The sequence below is a fragment of the Micropterus salmoides genome, unplaced genomic scaffold (assembly GCF_014851395.1).
Source record: "Micropterus salmoides isolate LMB-PRFRI ecotype aquatic unplaced genomic scaffold, ASM1485139v1 Ms_hic_scaffold_19, whole genome shotgun sequence".
Classification (NCBI taxonomy): Eukaryota; Metazoa; Chordata; class Actinopteri; order Centrarchiformes; family Centrarchidae; genus Micropterus; species Micropterus salmoides.
The window spans coordinates 11005513-11025798 of record NW_024041039.1 but is presented as its reverse complement, the minus strand read 5'-3'; the positions used below and the strand labels follow the sequence as shown (position 1 = coordinate 11025798).

At 40.9% G+C, this 20286-nt stretch overlaps 1 protein-coding gene across 1 annotated transcript in view; it reads left to right on the top strand.

Annotated features, from left to right (window-relative positions):
- Window positions 1-20286, top strand: part of grin3ba (glutamate receptor, ionotropic, N-methyl-D-aspartate 3Ba) — a 72447-nt gene that overhangs the window by 39447 nt on the left and 12714 nt on the right. Inside the window, exons 2-7 of the mRNA XM_038728063.1 lie at window positions 3516-4216; window positions 9939-10435; window positions 11451-11722; window positions 12450-12686; window positions 16143-16289; window positions 16575-16720. Coding sequence (XP_038583991.1) covers window positions 3516-4216; window positions 9939-10435; window positions 11451-11722; window positions 12450-12686; window positions 16143-16289; window positions 16575-16720 — 2000 coding nt within the window. The remainder of the gene's footprint in view (window positions 1-3515; window positions 4217-9938; window positions 10436-11450; window positions 11723-12449; window positions 12687-16142; window positions 16290-16574; window positions 16721-20286) is intronic.

The following is a 20286-nucleotide window of genomic DNA, read 5'->3' as shown; positions in this document are numbered from 1 at the left end:
GAAAGCATAGGTTGTCAAAAACAAACACAAATTCATACAGCCCCATTGGACTTGAAGGTCTCTCGTAAGCAAGCATGCAGACATATACTCACACAATATATAATGTATATGTGTAATGTATGTCACAGGCATAAACACTGATCCTGCCAGCTTGTTTTTAAGACATGCTGGATTAAGCGAGTTAAGAGTGGTGAGTGGCAGGGATTTCATTGTTCTTGATGGACTGAAATACATTAAGATGCCTCATGTAGGATTTTGTCATTGTTTGATTAAAGTCGTTTCAGCCTGTTTTGAGAATGCGTGTCAAACGGCTCTTTATTATTGTCTATAAACAGCATGAAGTGTATGCGTGTGTATGTAAAAGGAACAAGTAATGATTAAGGGAAAGAAATAGACTATTTGGGACTTACCTTGTGTTAGCATCAGTTGCCAGCTCAAGAAGTGACTCACTGAGCGGCCAACCAAAACGGCATTCAGGCAAAAAACGTCCCTTTCAAGGTGTGTAGGTTAAGATTGGTCATCATAATGAAACAATCAAACATTCAGACCAGAAACAGCCCTGCAATGGGCTGCGCTGATGGGAGCATGTTGCTGAGGGCACTGATGAGACAATGAAATAAGACCAGGAAATCTATTGTACCATGTTCAGGCAAATCCACAGGTTTATGCCTGAACATGGTACAGCAGAGGTTTACTAGTTTGGTCACGGCAGCAATCATTTTCTCTTACATTATAACTTTGCAAGGGAAACAGTAGAATTACCCTGTTCACTGTTATACTGTAATTGACTAGGGATTTATGATTTCTAGCAGAAGTTCAGCCAAATTAAACTTTTTTGATGGAAAACCTTGTATTTATTTTATTTTTTTGCCAGAGCCCTCTGCGTTGGCACCCCCTCTTCTGGCTGCATTATTTCTCTCTCAGTCCAGTAGCAGCACAACAAAGTCGACTCTCCAAGCTACTATGCAGGACTTAATATACCTAATGAGCCTTATACTAAACCTGACACAGCCAACCAATCTCTTGGTTGAAACCACACCCAGGGCTGATATACTCCGATTATTGCCAGTACACAGAGCTGTAGGTTTCTGTTTACCTGTTTTAGTGGTCTTTCTTACATGATATTGTTTTGTGTTATTACTATTAATATACATTATGTTGAACAAACCTTTTTTTTTAGAAAGTTCACATTTGTACCTATAAGCTCAGAAGAAAATGCACTAATAGATTGCTCTAATATATCACTGGAATTAATTGTGCCAAAACACCCCAAAGCAGGCTAGAAGCGACTGCAGCTGTAATAGGCAATAACTCCAGTGATGTGCTTTTTTAAAGTTTCATTGGGTCCACTTTGGTGCTTCTCACGTTTGATTGCCCGCAGAATTTTTGAATAAGTCCTTCCTCCTAGAGTCACAACAGCAGAGCGCTTTCCTATCTTATGGGCCGGATCTCACGAAAAGGCTCATATCACCTTATCACTTCAGAATCACATCCCAGCTTGTACATCTGCCTCCTCTATTCAGTCTAATTTGCTTTCTCTCCTAACAGCAGCGACTACAAGTACAACTTCTATAATGCTCCAGTTGGCTCTTATTATTTGTCTCACGTCCTCACTCTTGAAGTCATTCTACTGCTGTGCTCATTGTGAGTCATTGTGAGTAAGAACGCCTGCTAAACGCCTTTAATGTAAATGAAATTGTAGAAGAATCTCTCTTAAAGTCAAGCAAATTAGAAATTAGCCATAATTGTCAGTGCAAAAGAAATAATTAAATAATGTTGGTACAAAACAGCTGACACAGCTGTGGGAGGTTCCACAGATGATCATTATTACAATTGATTTGACAATGATATATTTAGTAAGATTCCTTCCCTGGTTTTCTAACAAGCTTTATTCACTAGGAGCATAATTTAGAGCTTTTTGTCCATGATATATACTTGTTACAATGTCTTCAATTTGTAGCTTTTGCCATTTTTTATGTGTACTTTCTTCAGCAACACAGCCATACATCAGCATTTAACCATACATTAATATTTAAAGGACAGATGGCATAGATGGATCTTACCCAGAGCAGCTTAGAATGAGAGCAGATATAGATTTACATACTAATTCCTCCAGCTGCCTTGAGGCTCTGTTTTGATATCCTATCGTCACATTTTAGGCTCTCTGAGTCCTTTAACAAAATATGCACGATGTTAGTTTAATTCCTGACTGTTATATGCTGAATAATGCTCACACCTGTGGTAGGCACCTTCTTCCAATCACTATTACTCTGTGCCACCCGCTGCCGTCTCCCCAATAACCCCCACCCAACCACCACCTCCACCATCTTTCTTGCCCCCCACTGAGTTCAAACGAAGAGGCATATCTTCACTTGTCCCCTCACACACACTCCTAGCCTCTCCTAGGAAGATAAATACATACGGTGCATTAATTCATCCATGTCTTTGCAGACTTCTGTCAAATACTTTTTTTTCTTTCTCCCTTATGGGACTTGAGGACTTTCAGCAGAGGGTCGTTCTGTTTACTTTGTACTCCCGGGTGGGATATTTCCATTTGAATGAATGTGTGTGGATTGCAGCTGGGCTTGGATATCTCATCTTCAGACACACATGTGTGAGTGTGTATTCCACAAGTTTCTCTTGCATTCTCTACTTACCTGCATGGATTTACAGTATATGTACAGATTTAATTAAGCTCTGTATGTGCGTGTTTTTGATGTGTGTTTGTGTGTGCACATGCATGTCTGCATATGTTATAAAGATGCTGAAAACGTGTATGCATTTGTGCCAGGGGGTGTTTATGAGCATAGTGTTTATTGCATATCTGTTATCTAAGTTCAAAGAGATGGTGGAAATCTTAAGTCATGCTAAGCTAAACTTTGGTCTCTCTATATAAAAGCAGTCCCCCCTTAACCTTGCCTGGAGCACTGATAGGATGAAAAATGGATAGAAGCCCCAAAGGAAGGAGGCGGAAGGTCCATCTGTGAGCTGCATTCAAGGACAACAGTGTTATCCATTTTGGAACAGTATGAAACAAGCCAGTGTTTTCAGTGGGGTTTGGAAATGCAGGCTTCTGGATGAACTGTGGATGCTACTGTTGTCTTGCCAAGCCAACTGTGATGTTGCAGATTAGATGCGAATCATTGACTCCTTGTTTGTATCAGCGTGACTCCTCTCATTCAGAGTGAGAGATAATGAACAAATGTGACTGATTGTTTCTGATTAGTGTTGTGGTGAATTTCTGCAGCAACAAGGATTGTTTTGCACTACTCTTGCACTCATAAAAGCTGCGTTTAATGTGATTGTATGTTATTCAGCCCCGAGGTGTTAGGGCTTGGCTATATCTATTTATCTCTGTTTTGATCTTGTTTTTCATTTTCTCTCCTCCCTTCCTTCTCACCCCTTTTTGTTCACTCTCCCATTATTTTACTTTTTTTCCCCATCAACTTTCTCACTTCACTTTTTTGTCTTTCTTTGCGCTTTTTGCACCTTCTTTTTCCTGTCCTCTCTGATAGAACCGGTTCCACCTTCAGATGTCGGCCCGAGTGCCTCCATCAACCCTGGGCAGCCTGCTGCTGGCGGTCTTGCAGGGGAAAGAAGGAGACAGGGACAGAGGAAGCCGGGGGGAAGGCAGCAGGGGAGGAGCAGCTGTGATCTGCTCCGGGTGGGAAGAAGGGGGTGACGGGTTGCTGTCTCACCTGCAGAGGCACAGCGGTTCTACCTGGCACCTGTGGGACATCATCAACCTGACCCGCATCTCCGGGAGTGGGGATAGAAGAGGGGAGACCAGTGAGGAGAGGAGAGAGGATCAGAGGGAAGAGGAAGCTTTGAAGATTCTCTCCAACCGTTTCCTGCGCTCCCCCTCTCCTATCTCCTCTGTTCTCCTCCTGGGCTCTGATCCCGAGTGCCTCTCCTCTGTCCTGCGGGCCGCTCAGCGCCTCGCTCCATCAGCACCAGTTCTGCAGTGGATCATGGGATATCCCTTGTCTCCAGATTCTCTCCACACTCTAGGAGGTCCCCTTGGACTGTTAGCCTATGGGGAGGTCGGCCGTAAGCCAATCAGCTTCTACATCCGGGATGCTTTGCAGTTGATCGGGCGTGCTGTCACTGCGGCGACCATGGTGAGGCCGGACTTGGCACTGATTCAGAACATGGTGAATTGTTACGACAAACCAAACCGACATGAGCTTCCCTCTTCAGGACAATATCTGGCCAGGTAGATGCACACATACTGTATATACACTGTAGGTGCAACAGCTTAAAAGGCATTAAAGATGAAATAGCGGATTTACACTCCAGGCTATAAGTAGGAATCAGTATTTATTTGAATAACAAAATTATATTAATTCAATTTACTTTGAAGCACCACCTTTAAAAAAAATTGATAGCTAATCAATTAAGTCTTAGTCAAAAGGTTGCTACATTGTTATTAAATCAGTCTCATAAATCATTCTCATCAAATATACTAAACTATCAATTTGGAACTCTGATTAATAATTAAATTAATGACTACAAGCAAAATTACCATATCAATAGCTTGTGAAGGTTGAAAGGTTTTGGAGTAATAGAGGTTGGCAGCATTCACTCACTTATTTAAATAGACCATGTATATTCAAAAGCATTTATTCAAAAGACAATAAGAGTAAAAAACACAATATGTAATCTAACTAAATGAACTTAACCCTTTGTAGTCTTGTGCAATTTTAGCCTAACTTTTAAATAATTTTGATGTTGCCTTTATATACCCTACCACATTAAAACATGTTTGCTCAATCAAGCATATTGAAGGGCGCAAATGTAAACTTGCAAATATGCCAGCGTTATCAGGGACTCCAGGGGGTTAACTAAAGAACAAAAGGGAGTGTGTGTGTGTGTGTGTGTGTGTGTGTGTGTGTGTGTGTGTGTGTGTGTGTGTGTGTGTGTGTGTGTGTGTGTGTGTGCGCGCGTATGTGAGACAGAGAGAGTGTTTGTACATGTGTGTGTGTGACAGAGAGTGTGTGAGTGAGTGGGTGCGAGTGTGCATTCTCGGCCTTCATAAGTTCCACGTGTAGGGCCATGAACACATGTGCTAGGTCAGAAACCAAGAGTTTCCTCTCTATGTGTGTGCAAGAGCAATTGGAAGTATGTGTACCAATTGTACCTACAACACACTAGTTAAAAGGGCTAGTACAGCCAAATTACAGAGAATGTTCTTTTGCTTTCTTTTTGCTAAAAAAAAATGTGTGTAAACCACAGACACACATCTGGTAAGCCGTGATTATTCGTTCTGGACCTGTGAAAGAGAGAAAGCTAAAGTTAGCTAGACCCCTCTCCTTTGTATTATGTAGATCACATGACACATGCTAGGCTAACTCTCTAGCCTTTGAGATTTCTTTCACCACCCATATTGCTGAAGAAAGTACACATAAACAAAAGCAAAAATAAACAAAAGCAAAAATAACATTGTAACAAGTCCAAACTGGCTCTAATTTATGCACCCATAATGGGAGTGAATATTGAAAAAGTAAATTTAGAATAGTCAGAGTAATCATTGTCTCCCTGTTGCCCCTGGATATTCCACAGACCTTACTGTGACTTTTAGTATGGAATTTTGTTAATGGATTGTTATAATTTAGGTGAAACAACCCTTAAAGAAAAATTGACACAGAACAATATTATATTTGTGGCACTTTGCTTCAGGGGCAAGGTCAATTCCCGAGCAGTAACCAGCAGCTGGTAGAAATTTGTTCAAGAAAACTTCAACAGAGTGGACAAAAATTATACCTCTTCCAAAAATTGAAAATATTACTTTAGGCAACATTTGATCAGTAGTGGTCTGGTCAGGGCTGAACCTCATAGTAACCCCTACAGCCAATAGGCCAGTAAGTTTTTTTGATGACTTCTGGTTACTTACAAATTCTTTCCAAGTTCAAAAGTGTACACAATTAAATCACAATAATATATGAAAGATGCTGACAAATTGCAATTAATTTCCTCTGGTCACATCACTAAATGTCTGTAAGCTTGTTAGCTTCCTGAGTGACACTGTGGCATTTTATTGTGAGGAGTTGCAGGCTCCGCTTGTGGTACTGTACGCTCCGGTTGCTGCCCTTGTCTGTCCTCTGCACCATGGGGGTGGTGCTTTCTGAATAGCGCTGTCATACTGGGGGTGGGGAGGAGGTCTTTATGGCATACAGATTCACAGACTGACGCCAGAGAGTTTTGTCTGTTTCTCTTTGCTGTTGCTGCTGCTTCAATCCCCGCTGCTTTTAAAAGGGCCTCTGACAGCTTTCACAGCACAGGCTCTGTCAAGGTGCGCTCTGTGATAACACTTGCACACCCAGAAAAAAAAAACATATTGAAATACATATTAAACCATAAACACTTTCAGTTAAAGCAAAAAAGAGCTAAATCCTTGTAAACAGAAAAAAGACCTCATACTCACATACATTACAACCCTCTTAAGCCATACTGGCTGATACTGAGTGATGCACTAAACTCACTCCAAAGTTAAATATCTCTGCTCTGCCAGTTGACGTGGATATTTGTCATACGGTGAAATGGATAAAACAGCATGTATTCCACTTCTGTGGTCATGTGCTACTGGTGAGGAAAGTGTTTGTAGTTTGAGCTGGGCCCACAACAAATATTGAACACATACTGTGTCTGCCAGCTGAGAGTGATTATCAACAACACCCACATGATCACAAGCTGGAATCTCACAGCGTTCCCTCCTTTTGCAGTTTAGTACTCGGATGCCAGAACAATTTGACATAGAGGGCCAGAGGCTGAAACAAGTGGAATGGGAGTTGGGATACAAGGCAGTACTATTGGACATTCATTATTAGAGTTTAAACAATTTTATTATAAGTTTAATGTGATAAAAGTGCCATGCTAGCCACGAGGCCCTATGGATAGTAATGTCTGTCTATCATACAGCCCACCACTTTGGTCCAAACTGAACATCAACTATTTGATGGATTGATTTTATGATTTCATGCCGTGATATTTGATATTCATGTACCGCTCTGGATGAATTGTAACAACTTTGGTGCCATCTTCGGGCATTGTTTATGACCAAATACCTTCAAATTAATTTCTATCAAGCCCCAGTAGCACTTTATGTTGTAGGCATAATTAGTGAATCTTTGCATGCTAACACGCTAGCCATGGTAAATATTTAACCTACTAAACACCAACATGTTAACCTTGTGATCATATTAGAGTGCTGATGTTAGCAAAACACTGCTGCTTTACAGAGCTGTGACTGTGGTTGTACACCCTTAGCCTTGTCAATAAAGAAAACAATAAATAATGCTTTCAAAACCAACTCCATCGGGACACCGTCAGTCTTTCTGTGGAGGGCCAATTAGGACAAAGTATAGACTATCAGAATAGACGATTTTTGATAAAGTTCTCCACAATATAGTGTCAGTGACCTTTGTTCCTGGCCTGTGAGAGACTGATAAAGAGGTTGTTCTATTGCACTATTCAAGCCAGTCCAGGTAGACTCCATGCCCTGCAGTGTACTCCCTGATTCTTATCCCACCTCTGTAACAGCCAGACTGCCATTTCTCGGGAGAGCCCTAACAAAGCTGAAGGAAGTGAGAGACTTCCACATGGAAAAGGCAATTAACAGCTCAATGCCCAAGGGACAGAGCGAGGAAGGCAGGGAGGGAGGAGGATGTCTGGAGATATAAGTAGGAGAGGAAGGTATGAGGGAGGACAAGAGCAAAAACTGCACAATATTACTGTCTGATTCAAAACAGTGGAGCAATGAGGATAAAGCCAGAGTAAAGATATGAGAAACTAGCCACTTTTGATGTAGTTCAACCGAAGGTCCAGAATAAAATCCCTGGGTGCTTATTCCCAAAAATATATTAGAGAGAAAGGGGAAAGTCAAAGACAAACAGAAAGAAGGGGGAAGTAGGAAACAGCTAAAAGAAAATAGGAATAAAGTCAAAGAAAAGGAAGAAGAAACTTGTGTGGGAAAGGATGTGGGGGAGGAGAAAAAAGGAGCGAAGGGAGGGAAATTGATAGAGGGTTGTTGTTATCAGAGTGAGATCTGCCAGTCAGTTGCCATCTCACTCGACACAGCTGCCACGCTGATTCCATCTCCCCTGAAGAGATTAAAACCATTGAAACAAGCAAGCCTCATATCGTCCCAGACAGACAAAGACAGAGGGAGTAAACTTTCCTCCAAACTAAAGGAGAAGGGAGTGCGACACATGCCTAGGACTCTCTTATAGAGTCATCATTTACCGGTCACTCTGCTGACATTTACTCTGTGTGAGTGTGTAAACTGGGGCCAGGTGTTAGTGAGAGAGAGCCATCCCTTTCTGACACTGCTGGCGGACTTATCAACCTGCTTCAACATCCACAGTCATTCTTTAAATGCAGCCTCTGGCCCGATGTAACACAACAACCTGCAGAACCCATAACTAAAAGGTGATGCTGTTTGAAAGTGCGGCGCACTATTCACACCTGTGCTCTTATCTCTAAATTATCTCCCACTCCTATCTCACGTTTTTATGTCTGGGCATGAATCCAAAAATGTCAGAAACTGTGGAAAAGGTGGCTTCACACTTCTCTGCTCAGATAAGAGATGTAAAGTGAGCCTATGGTTAATTTTTTTGTGGCCAGCCGCAGCCACTACGGCATAGTATATGAGTCTGAAGTGGGTTTGCTTGATGAATCTGCTGTCTATGGGATATGATGATTCAGCCGTGCTATTACTATGAGTGATTTCAGCTCAAGGCAAGGCTAGCGCTTCCTCTTTATGGTCACAGAGACAGAGGGAACTGCTGATGAGGAAACATAAGTGAACGTTGAATGGGAGGGGTAATACTTTCAAATAAGAGACATTTTTAATCAGGCTCTTGAGAATTATGGTGCCAGGAATGGGTTTATAAATTGTTGTTGTGCTGTTGAAGTAAATGGCAATGCGAAGAAAGAGGGCCATGAACAAAAGCACAAGCAGAATACACAAAACCTTACACAGATTCACATGTTGTATAATTCTCTGTGTGGTGCAGACAGACTTTTGTCCAGGCTAGGCTTTGAGGTTAGGTTAATGAACCTCATCATCAATTTAGTCTTTTCATTTTACTTCGCATATCCCATATTTAATGGAGGGAAGTTCTCCAGCAGCCGTTACATTCGATGCTCATCAATTCAACATATAACTTGGAGATGAGAGAGGGTGAAAAAGAAACAAGAGAATCAAACACAGAGCAAGAGGGGAAAGCTATTTTTCTGCTGTGAGAAAGGGCTACAGCTTTACCAAGCTTTTCCATTAACAGGAAAGAAAACTTGCCATTTCTAGCCTTGACCCAGGCATAATCAACAGTCACTGCACGGTTCAACACCCATACCGAATGCAGTGATCCCTGCATACTTTAACATTTAAACAACCACTCCTATAATTTTCAGTGACCTCCTTACAATCCCTCACTAATCAAGACATGATCAAACAGTACTTGTATGACTTCACATTTAGACATCACCTGACAATGTCCACATGATCAAATGCTAAAACATGAGCTAACAATCCCTGCAGAGGCCAGGGCAGATTTATGTGCGAACGGGGATTGCTCTTCCTAATGTATTCAGCCATAAAGACCAATTGCGGGGCCACCATGCCAGTGAGACAAATAGCAATGACTGTCTGTATGGACTGGCAGATAGGAGGAGACCCTCACTGCACTGCATTAACTTTTAATTATGACTTTCTGGGAGATGCAATTACCCATCTGAGACTAGACTTGCAAAAGCTCCACAACCAGACTATGCTTGTCTGAACTATCGTTTTCCTTGCTTTTTCACAGTTTTTTTTTTCCATCTGGCTAGTTTAGTGTGTGTAATATTGTGGGATAAATTTCTAAATGGCTGTAACCCAGCATAGACTTAGTTTTGTTGTCTGTCACTTATTGTCTGTTTGTCTCTCTCTGTCCCTTGAGGTTTCTCTCCAACACTTCCTTCACTGGGGCCACAGGTCTGATCCAGGTGGATGCTGGCCTCTCTCGGGTCTTCTCCTCCCAGCTGTTCCACGTATGGAGCCTGAAGAGGGGTGCCCTTGGCCAGCCTGCATGGGTGACTGTAGGCCAGTGGACCCGAGGCAGACTGGAGTTAGAAGGGGGGATCTTGGGACTGGTCGGAGGGTTCAGGAGCAGCCAGGGACAAGGTCTTGGAGCTGGAGTGAGGGGAGGGGACGGCCAGGGGGACAGAAACGTTGGAGGACGTTGGAGGCCAGGACTTTCCGTTGAGGGACACCGCCTGAAGGTGGTGACACTGGTGGAACACCCGTTTGTCTTCACACGGGAGGTGGATGAGGATGGATTGTGTCCAGCTGGTCAGCTGTGTCTGGACCCCAGAACCAACAGGTCCGACATAATCCAGAACCTCTTCAACAAGCTGCACAACCCAAACACTACAGCTACCGAATGGGAGGGAAATGGTGAGTTTTGTTTAGGCATTCTTCCTTTGAATACTGTAGTGGTGAAGTACTGGTATGCCGTAGAACTGTCAAAAACATTTTAACTCTTCTTTATATCTAAGCTTCTCTTGTGCAAACTCTTAGATGTCTTAGCTTATATCTCATTGCTATGTCACTGGCCAGATTTCTGCTGCACCTCATCAAGATTCAAGTAGATTTTAGGAGTAAAATCAATAAGGGATTATGGCTGGTCAGTCCAGTTAAAAAATATACCAGATGCTATGTCAAAGGGTCAGCTCTACAGCTTCATCTCCTTTTCATAAAATGAAGAGGATTAAAGGCATTAAGCCAATAAGAGATCAAGACTACCATGTCAAAGAACCACAGGTACTATATCTCTGACTAAGGAGACTATTGGCCAACTATACGCAGTGCCTACTGTAAAGCAGTAAAATATAAGGCATCCAAACTTCTTTTGCTTTAATCAGCAGATGGCAAATGGAAGACAGCTAATAGGAATTTGTATTGATTGAGGAAAGTAAAATTTTTATTCAGTAGCCAGTGTTTTTAAGAGCTATAGGCGTAATTGTAAAATACATGGCAGACATCCCCTTTAATATACAGTAATTGTGAAATATCTGATCACAAAATTCCATATGCTGGAGTTTGGGCAGAACTAGCAAAGATATTTGTGCCAAGTTTCAAGAGCAGTTGGCAGACTGCTGAATTTTGACTGAGTTTGCGAAAAATCTAAATTGTAAAACTTTATATCATAGTGTGTCCATCTTGCCAACTCTTCTTTTTCCTATACGTAGTTCAAGAGTTAAACTTTTCCAGCCTAGGTTTAATGTGGATGAATGTATTCCTTGCCTGGGCACAGGGGTGATTAAAAACACACAAACAAGTGTCCATGAAAATTTTCAATGCTTCATACTTGTGGACAAATTCCCAAAAATGCAATCCCTGCACTTCCAAAGCATGCATATGAATATCTGAATGGATGAATTTCACATCATCATCACTTCTTTCCTGTCAGACCTACCAGAGGATCTGAGGAAGTGCTGCTATGGGTACTGCATTGATCTGTTGGAGAAACTGGCAGAGGACATGGGTTTCACCTTTGACCTTTATATTGTGGGAGATGGGAAGTACGGAGCATTGAGCGGGACAGGACGCTGGACGGGGCTGGTCGGGGACCTGCTGAGCGGAACCGCTGACATGGCTGTCACCTCTTTCTCCATCAACTCTGCCAGGAGCAGAGTCATCGATTTCACCTCGCCCTTCTACTCCACCAGCCTGGGCATTCTGGTATAATTGCTTGAAGTCATCATTAGTTTAGAATTTTGAATTTGTATTTTAATGACGATAGAAGATACAGGGCATGTCCTGACAATATACTGCGTTGGGAGTCCCTGGCAATCTTCAGTGTTACTTTGATTTATCAATCTCTCTCTCTTTGGCTGTTGCTATTTCAGCGTGATTTGACGATATGGTCTGCAAATACTTATTTCTGCCCTTATGCCCCACTCACCCGGTCTTCTGGTGAGGAGCAGGAGATTATTAGTTGTGTATAATTAGTTTGCTGAGTTTTCAGTGGACATGTTAATTATGAAAGTTCAAAATGAAGGGCAGTTTAAGAGCGTATAATGATTCTGAGAGGCCTTTTGAGAAGCCATCTTAGCAAAGTCTTTAAAGATGCTGCAGTTTAAACCCTTTTATTTGTTATCTGTGGCTGACAAACTGCAATGCATAATATGACCTGACAATACGGTTCCATTTGAAAATAAGAACTCCATTATTTGAAGAAATTATTTCTTGCCCTTACAAAATGATGAATAGCACAAAATAAAAACAATGTATGCAATTAAAAAGAATAAAAAGAATTACTGCATAGGAGTGTTTAAGAGACGTTTACTGACAAGATCCTACAAACTGGGGGTCGAATTATAAATTACAATTTTGCACAAAATGCAATAACTGTAACTCTTCCAGAGAGAAAATTTCTTGCACAGTTTTTTTGTTTTTGACCTACCAGGTTCGTAGCCGAGACACTGCAGCCCCCATTGGAGCCTTCATGTGGCCACTCCATTGGTCCATGTGGGTGGGTATTTTTGTCACACTGCATCTCACCGCGCTCTTCCTCACCTTGTACGAGTGGAACAGCCCCTTCGGCATGACACCTCATGGCAGAAATAGGCTGCGTGTATTCTCCTACTCCTCCGCCCTCAATCTCTGCTACGCCATACTGTTTGGACGCACTGTCGCCACCAAGGTAAAGTAGCTCTCCTCTGGGTGATAAATAGGCATCATGCAGGGTGGGGCAGGGAATAGAAATTGCAAGGAAAGGGAGGAGGGTATGTGCATTATAAGAAAGGGTACACCAACAGCGAGGGCAAGTCAAAAAAGAAGAAGTAAGAGGGAAAGACGAATGGAGGAAGAAGATAGAGTTGGCTAGGGATGGAAAAAGATGGATAGGGGAGAGGTTAAGAAGGTAGGCAGTGATGAAGTAGAGAGGTACAGGGAGGATAATGCACATACAGGGAGGTAGAGGCGAAAGGGTAAGTGAGCCGACAGAGATTGAAGGAGTTATGGCGGGGATGATGGGGATGGATGAAGGTGGAAAAAGAGGGAGCAAGTAGAGGTTAACTCCCCGAAGTAGTAAGACACAAAGTTGAAAACAAAAAGGCAGGGGAAAGAGAGCCAATGGGGGTGGAAAGGTGAGAGTGCAAATCTAGAAATGGGCTTCAAAAAAAAGGTAATAAGGAGGTTGACAGAAAGATGGTGAGACAGGGTTTAAAGGGCAAGTGGGTAAGCACAGACGGGAAAAGCAACACAATGAGGGTGACATGGTTGTGGGTAGGCAGAGGATGATGTAAAGGGGAGAGGGCAAGTGGGAGGTCATATTTGGGAAACTTGTTATATATAATAATAATAATATTTGGGTCATTTGTTTGGTATAAATACGTAAAGATATTAAATGGACCTTTGCAGTAACAGCATTTCTCAGAAACCTGTCAGATTTGACTGATCGTATCATAGCCACAGTCACACGTTACTTGACCGCAACGTAGATGAAAAGCAACTTTCCTCTGCATTCTTTGTTTTTTATATAGGAACACACTGTACAAAATCTGTCATTATGATAACTTATGCTTGCTCTTAAAATTTTCATGCAGCACATTCAGATATATATCAGCATCATCATTTGCCTCTCCTACCCATAGTGAGGATGCACCATATCATAGTATATCTTTAAAAGCGTAATCACACCTTTTCCCTAAAGGTAGCACTGCAAATGACTTGGGTGGAACAGAGGCCAAGTGATTAGAGAGACCTTCACATAACTGAAAGGTCACAGGTTTGATCCTTTCAATGTGTTAATTATCAGGTTGTGTCCATTAGCAGCCTTGTGACCTGTTAAAAATGTCCTTGAGCAACACACTGAACCTCTGTGTGCTGGGTCAGAGCCAAAAGTCATGTTCATTTAGGCTATTTGGAAGACAGTGGGCAGGTAAATTTGTTGCTAAACTGCTAATTATAGCTTATTTCTCTGGAGTCCCTCTTATGTTAGTGTTCAGTTTTAATAAGATTTGGACAATATTTTAAGTCTTCAAAACAAATAGGACAAGTTGACACTTTTTTATTCTGTCCAAAACCAAAAACACAAGAGCAGAAGTGCAAGGAATGCAGTGTTTTTATAAAAATGTCCAAACATAAAGGGAAAGTGGACTTGGTTGAAGATTCTTGAAGATGTTTTGCCTCTCATCCAAGAAGCTTCTTCAGTTCTGTCCGTCTTCAAATATCTTCAACCAAGTCCTCTTGCCCTTTGAAGTTAACCTTCCTTGGACATTTTTATATAACACTGCATTTTACACTGCATTCCTTGGTTAAAGATACTTCAAGACAAGCAGAACTAAAGAAGCTTCTTTGATGAGAGGTGAAACGTCTTCAAGTATCTTCAACCAAGTCCAATTTCCCTTTATTTTTAACCCAACAATGACCAGGGTGACTGAGAATCTTCACAGGCTTCTCTAAAAATGCTGCACTCATTAGGGTGTCCGGCTACTAGTACGAGTACAACACTAACTAACTACATTAGTTTGTTGGATTACAGGTTAGGTTTAAAATCTTTCAAGACTCGAACGTTCACTGCATAGTATTTCCCCACTGGTGTAAAAGCTGCTCCTGGAAACTAGCAAAGGGTGCTCTGTATTGGGTTTGGTTTAAGACTTATGCAACCCTAGCCAGTTTTACTCCCAACAAACACTTGGTAAATGTCAAGTTAAAATGTGAAAATGCATCACTGAAAACTACCTCTGCACTACAATATATATTAGTTATGTATCATCAAATGAATGCTTTTTGCCTGGGGCATGCAGCTTTAGTCTAGCTTTAGGCTTTTTAAGCATGCTGTTATGTAGGCCTATAGTAGGTAGCCAGCAAGTGTACAATTAATACCCTTTTTACAATATTCTCCTGCTATAAATGTCTGCTGGACACACTAAAATGTGAGTCGTGGACAGAATCTTCAACCAACTCATGGGGCTAATGTTAGCTTAATTAGCTAGGTAGCTACCAGTAATAAAATCTGACAGTTGTCATTACAGATGGCAAAATTGACGGTTACAGGCCAGAAATTAGAATCCTGTTTTTGTCTGCTGCTGTCTGCAATTAAGGACTTATTATTTCTTGAATTATTCACAAATTCAATGTTCAGTGGTATGTCTGGCCCTGCTATTGTAAAATGCATTTAGAATGGAAAGCTTGACAGGCATAATAACAGTAACTGAGGGGGACAGGGCTTCAAATACATTTCATGTGTTAGCAGATGTGTTATTTACTGCATTTTTCCTTAAATGGATAGCTTGTAAGCACAATGTGAAATCAAAAGCCAACACATACATGGAAGCACTAAAGGTACTCTTATCGTTATCTATAACAAAGCACATAGTGCAAAAATTAATATATACACATTTCTTCCCCAAAACAATGTTACTGAAGGATTTGTGCTTGCCATCCTCCATTTCTCCCTTTTCAATTCACTAACTAATTATGCTAGGATTCAAAACATTCCCAAACACATTCATAATAATGGGTTACAACCTTGTTTGTGTAATTAATGTCTCATTAATCTCAACCCTTTAAAAACTAGAAATCTATCTCTTTTCTTTTGTTAAGTGGATTTTAATTGGTGGAATAAATAAATGATCACAGTGTTTAGGTGGATTCATTCCCCGAGGCAGGCAATTTCATGGAAAGATATTTCTGATGTGTCTCACAAACAGTCACACTTTGTTAGAGTTTCTCTTCTGCATTAGCTCTTCTACTGGTCTGTTTTGATTATCTTGATTACCTTTTCTCTAAATTGTAATTTTTAAGGAGGGGGAGAATGGGGAGGGTGAAGTGGAGAGCCTCAGTGGATCTCTGCATTTATGTCAACACCTGAGAGCATCTTTACACATTTGGGTTTTTTTTTTCATTATTTTATTCTCTGCCCTTATTTTTACAATTTTTGTTTTCTCAGTTTCCTCTATGTTCTTTGTTGTCAGTCGGATTCATCTTTGTCTTGACATCATGGCATTTTTCCATTTATATTTTTAGATTCACTGATCAAAAAGATCTGCTATTTTTCTTCTCTTTTTCATCTGTTTAATTATTATTATGATGACAAAAGCAAAACAAACCCAATCAAATCAAATCTCTTCTGGAATCCATCTCCACTCTGCAGACCCCTAAGTGCTGGACCGGGCGCTTCCTGATGAACCTTTGGGCCATCTTCTGCTTACTGGTGCTGTCCAGCTACACTGCCAACCTAGCTGCAGTCATGGTCGGGGAGAAGACCTTCGAGCAAGTCTCAGGGATTCACGATGACAAGGTTAGGCTGCGTACAAGGACGCAAACTTGCAGCTGCATGCATGCTAGCACGCCACATACACAGCTACATGTACACACAAACTAATCTTACGCAAGGACAGGCTAATGAGTAAAGAGCGGAATTATTTGTGAAGGATTATCGCTTTCCATATCCCTAAACCCTGTAGGGAGTTCATGGCTAGAAAGAATTTAATATGAGCCCCATCATGATATCCCCCCCCCCTCTCTCTCTCTTTATCACCTCTACCACCATCTCCACCCTCTCTTCCACCCATGACTTCCTCAGTTGCACCATCCCTCCCTGGGCTTCCGTTTTGGGACTGTGAGGGAGAGCAGTGCAGAGGATTACATGAAAAAGAGCTTTCCAGAGATGCACGACTACATGAGGCGCTTCAACCAGCCCACCACCCCAGAAGGCGTACATATGTTAAAGTAAGGCACAAATACATATGTTCTCAGAATGTACCTCATTTACAACCATGCAATCCAAACCTTAACAATCCAGTTATATATGTTATCTGTGGTTGTCTGTATTCTGCCTCATTTTACATGCACACTGTGCATAACAATTCTATCTACTGACAACAAGAAACATGTTCTTGATGTCAGACATTCATCCATAGACAATGAATAATGAAACAACTCCAACTGTGCATTGTGTGTATCACCAGTTGTACACCCTCCAATCAGATTTGGATCTGATATATTAATTAAAACCTCTACAAGCCCACAAATCAGTCATTAATCAATTGTCCACCAGTACCAACAGTACCACCTCTAAAATGATCCAAATGTCACCCAATGACATTATCAATTCAAATTTTGGATGCTTTGATTTCTGGCTTATTTATTTATTTTATATATCACTTTTTTTTAACAAAGTTACAAAAAACACAATAAAAACAAAAGGATCATAAAACACCAGATGATAAAGTAAAGTTAAAAATGTGAAATGATAACACAGTTTTGTACCTACTGACTTTCCTAAAATCTAAAATCAATGCAATAGTTCAATGTCGCTCAATCTAAGTTGTGTGTTAGAGTTTATTTTCCCTTTGATTTTTTTCCACCTTCAGTGATGTTGTATCTAACCAATCAGTGGTTGTTTTCTTTTCATAGTGAGCAGGCTGTTTGCTTTTGCCTCTGACAGCGACACGATCAAATACTCATCACTTTGTGTGCTGCATATATTTACAACCTGCATTAGCTTGAGCCTTTCCTTATCCAGAGATACTACATTTTAGCACAAAGTGTAAGTGAGGTGAAAGCCTATGAATTACATAAATTTCATTAACAAAGTGCTCCCGATTTGAGGTACAACATTTTTGTTCATTAAAAGTGTTGAATGTAGAGATGAATGAGGGCCAGGGACAAAGTGATGAAATGAGGACAGAGGACGACTGGATGAATCGGGTATCGAATGGGGACTGTGAGCAGATGAAAGCAGGAAGGCAAGGCAAGTTTATTTATATAACACATTTAATTCACAAAGGCAGTTTAAAGAACTCTACATAATGCATTAAGACAATAAATACAAGATACAACATAAGACACACAAAAAAACACATTTAATGGATGGGAACCATTTAAAAGAAATTTAGAAAAAGATAAAAACAGAAACAAATAGAAAATAGTACAGGGTAATAGAGAGGTTCATTCAAAGGCAGTGGAGAAAATATGGTTTTTATTTTCAAGGGGCAAGTCTTAAATCTTCTGGAAGTTTCCTCCAGCTCTGTGGAGCATAGTAACTAAATGCTGCTTCTACATTTTTAGTTTGTGTATGTTTACCTGCACCCAAATTCAGGATATGAATATATAGGAGATATGTTTACTTGGAACATGTAACCTGCTTTTTCCGTTCCCTGTATATGTGATTATATATTATTACTCAAGTTTCAGATTGTATGTATGCAACGGTGAAGACATGTTTTTAAATCCACATCTAGCTGTCATTTCTCTGCTAACAGAGTTACTTCAGCACTTTAGGATGGACCAACTTTACTTTCAGGTTGCCTGAACTCTGTTGCCTTTATTGGTTTGCTAGATTCCTTCTCTTAATCTGATCACTAGATCACAACAATACATTTATCTGTGGTGTCAGACGTATTTATGCATGTGGATTATCATTACATCCTTTGTTATCATGTTTTAACTTAGTAACTATCATGTATCTCGAGTTGAGGAAGATTGATCAAAAACCTTGTGAGGTTATTTACATGCCAAAGTGTCCTGGTTAATATTTGAGTACGCCATTTAGCATAGTTGGGTTTCTCAAAACCAGGATAAGTACTTATCCAGGTATCCAGGTATCTGCAACCAGGATATAATGTTAATGTGGTGTCTTATGGCTCCATATATAGCCTGTATTTTTTGCAGAGAAAGAAAAAAGGAGGGTATGCTGCGCACTTAATGGATTGGTAAAAGAAATTTAGTATTAGCAGTTATTTTAATATGATAATAATAATATAATAATGTAATATATAACAGTGAAGTCAGTTTTGTATGGTTTAATCTGTAAAGTAACTAGTTACCAAAGCTGTCAAAGAAAGGTAATGGATAAAAAAGTAAAGTATGAGTACCTCAAATATAGTTAAATACAGCAATTGTAACACATTCCACTTCTGGAATTTAGACATGGTAGAATGATAAAACAAAAATATTGTACCACACACAACAACTACACTCACAGCTACAGCCACATATACTTCACAGACCCAATGCCTTCTCCATAGAGCACCAGCAGAGATCCTGAGATAGTGCATGTGCTGACTCTGTAATGCAAAGCGCTTGTTCAGAGAAAGAGGCTGAGAACGGGGAAGATGAAGGTGCCGTTTGTTTGCGTGCGAGGCGAAGCAGAAGTGGAAGTCACAGCAGTGCAGAGAACCAGAGTGAGGTAGTAAAATACAGTGTTGGCAGAACTACTGACCCCAATACTGCACTCAAATCTTAGAGGGAAAAAAACTCACAAGGCTTCTGCTGGAGAGACAGAACGCTGAGGGGCTCACATGCACCTGCACCTACACATGCACACAAATGCATAGGCTCAGAGGAAATAATGTAAGCACATACCTACACACACAACATACAGTTGTACCTACACTTCGGATAGGCATCAGATATGTTTCGACCCTCTTTAGCCCCAAAAGAAGTTTATATCCTCTCTTCTCCCAGTGCCCCAAATTTGACAGGTCTAGGTAGAGAAAATAGACTTTTCTGCTATTCTGGCACAGCAAAGACTTTGTAAAGTCAACCTTTTGTTTCACAGTAAACATCCTGAATAACAAGGACTTTCAGATAATTTGATCAGTCTGGTCTGTTTTTTTCCCATTAGACTGTCTGCGTGTGTGTGTGTGCGTGTGTGTGTGCGCACACACACATGATTTTTCCAATACATTACAATTTATGCTTGTTTATCTGACTGCCATTCAAATTTGGCATATGCGCAGGTGTGTGTGCACAAATATATTTGGGTTATTATGAGTTTTACATGTGGATCTCTGGGTGTGTGTGTGTCAGGAAATGTGTGTGTGAGTGGGTGGGTGAGTGGGTGGGTGTGTGTGGGTGTGTGTGTGTGTAGGTATATTATTTAAATCCAGTGTGTTATGCTTCATATCCTGAAACTTATCTCCTGCAAACCACGGTCAGCGACAGAGGCTGCACACAGAGGAACGCTCTGTAATTAGGGGTCAGTTAGGTTCAATTGGATCGATACTGCTGGAGTAGGAGAGTCTTCGGCAGTGTGTATATTGCCTAATCAGTCCGCCACAGAGGTTGTTGGTTTAGGTAATGATGTATGTGTTTACACAGTGTATTAGAATGCAGTTAATCTCATCCCCTGTATAAATGACAAAGTGGGATGACAGCCACAAATACAGGGTTCCTGCACGAATCTGGGGAGTCTGAGAAAGTTTGGGAAGCAAATCTGATTTCCACATCTTAAAAGGTTTGAGGTTAGTTGTCTTCAATTAATGTTTCTCTCTCACTCTTTGGTGTGTGTG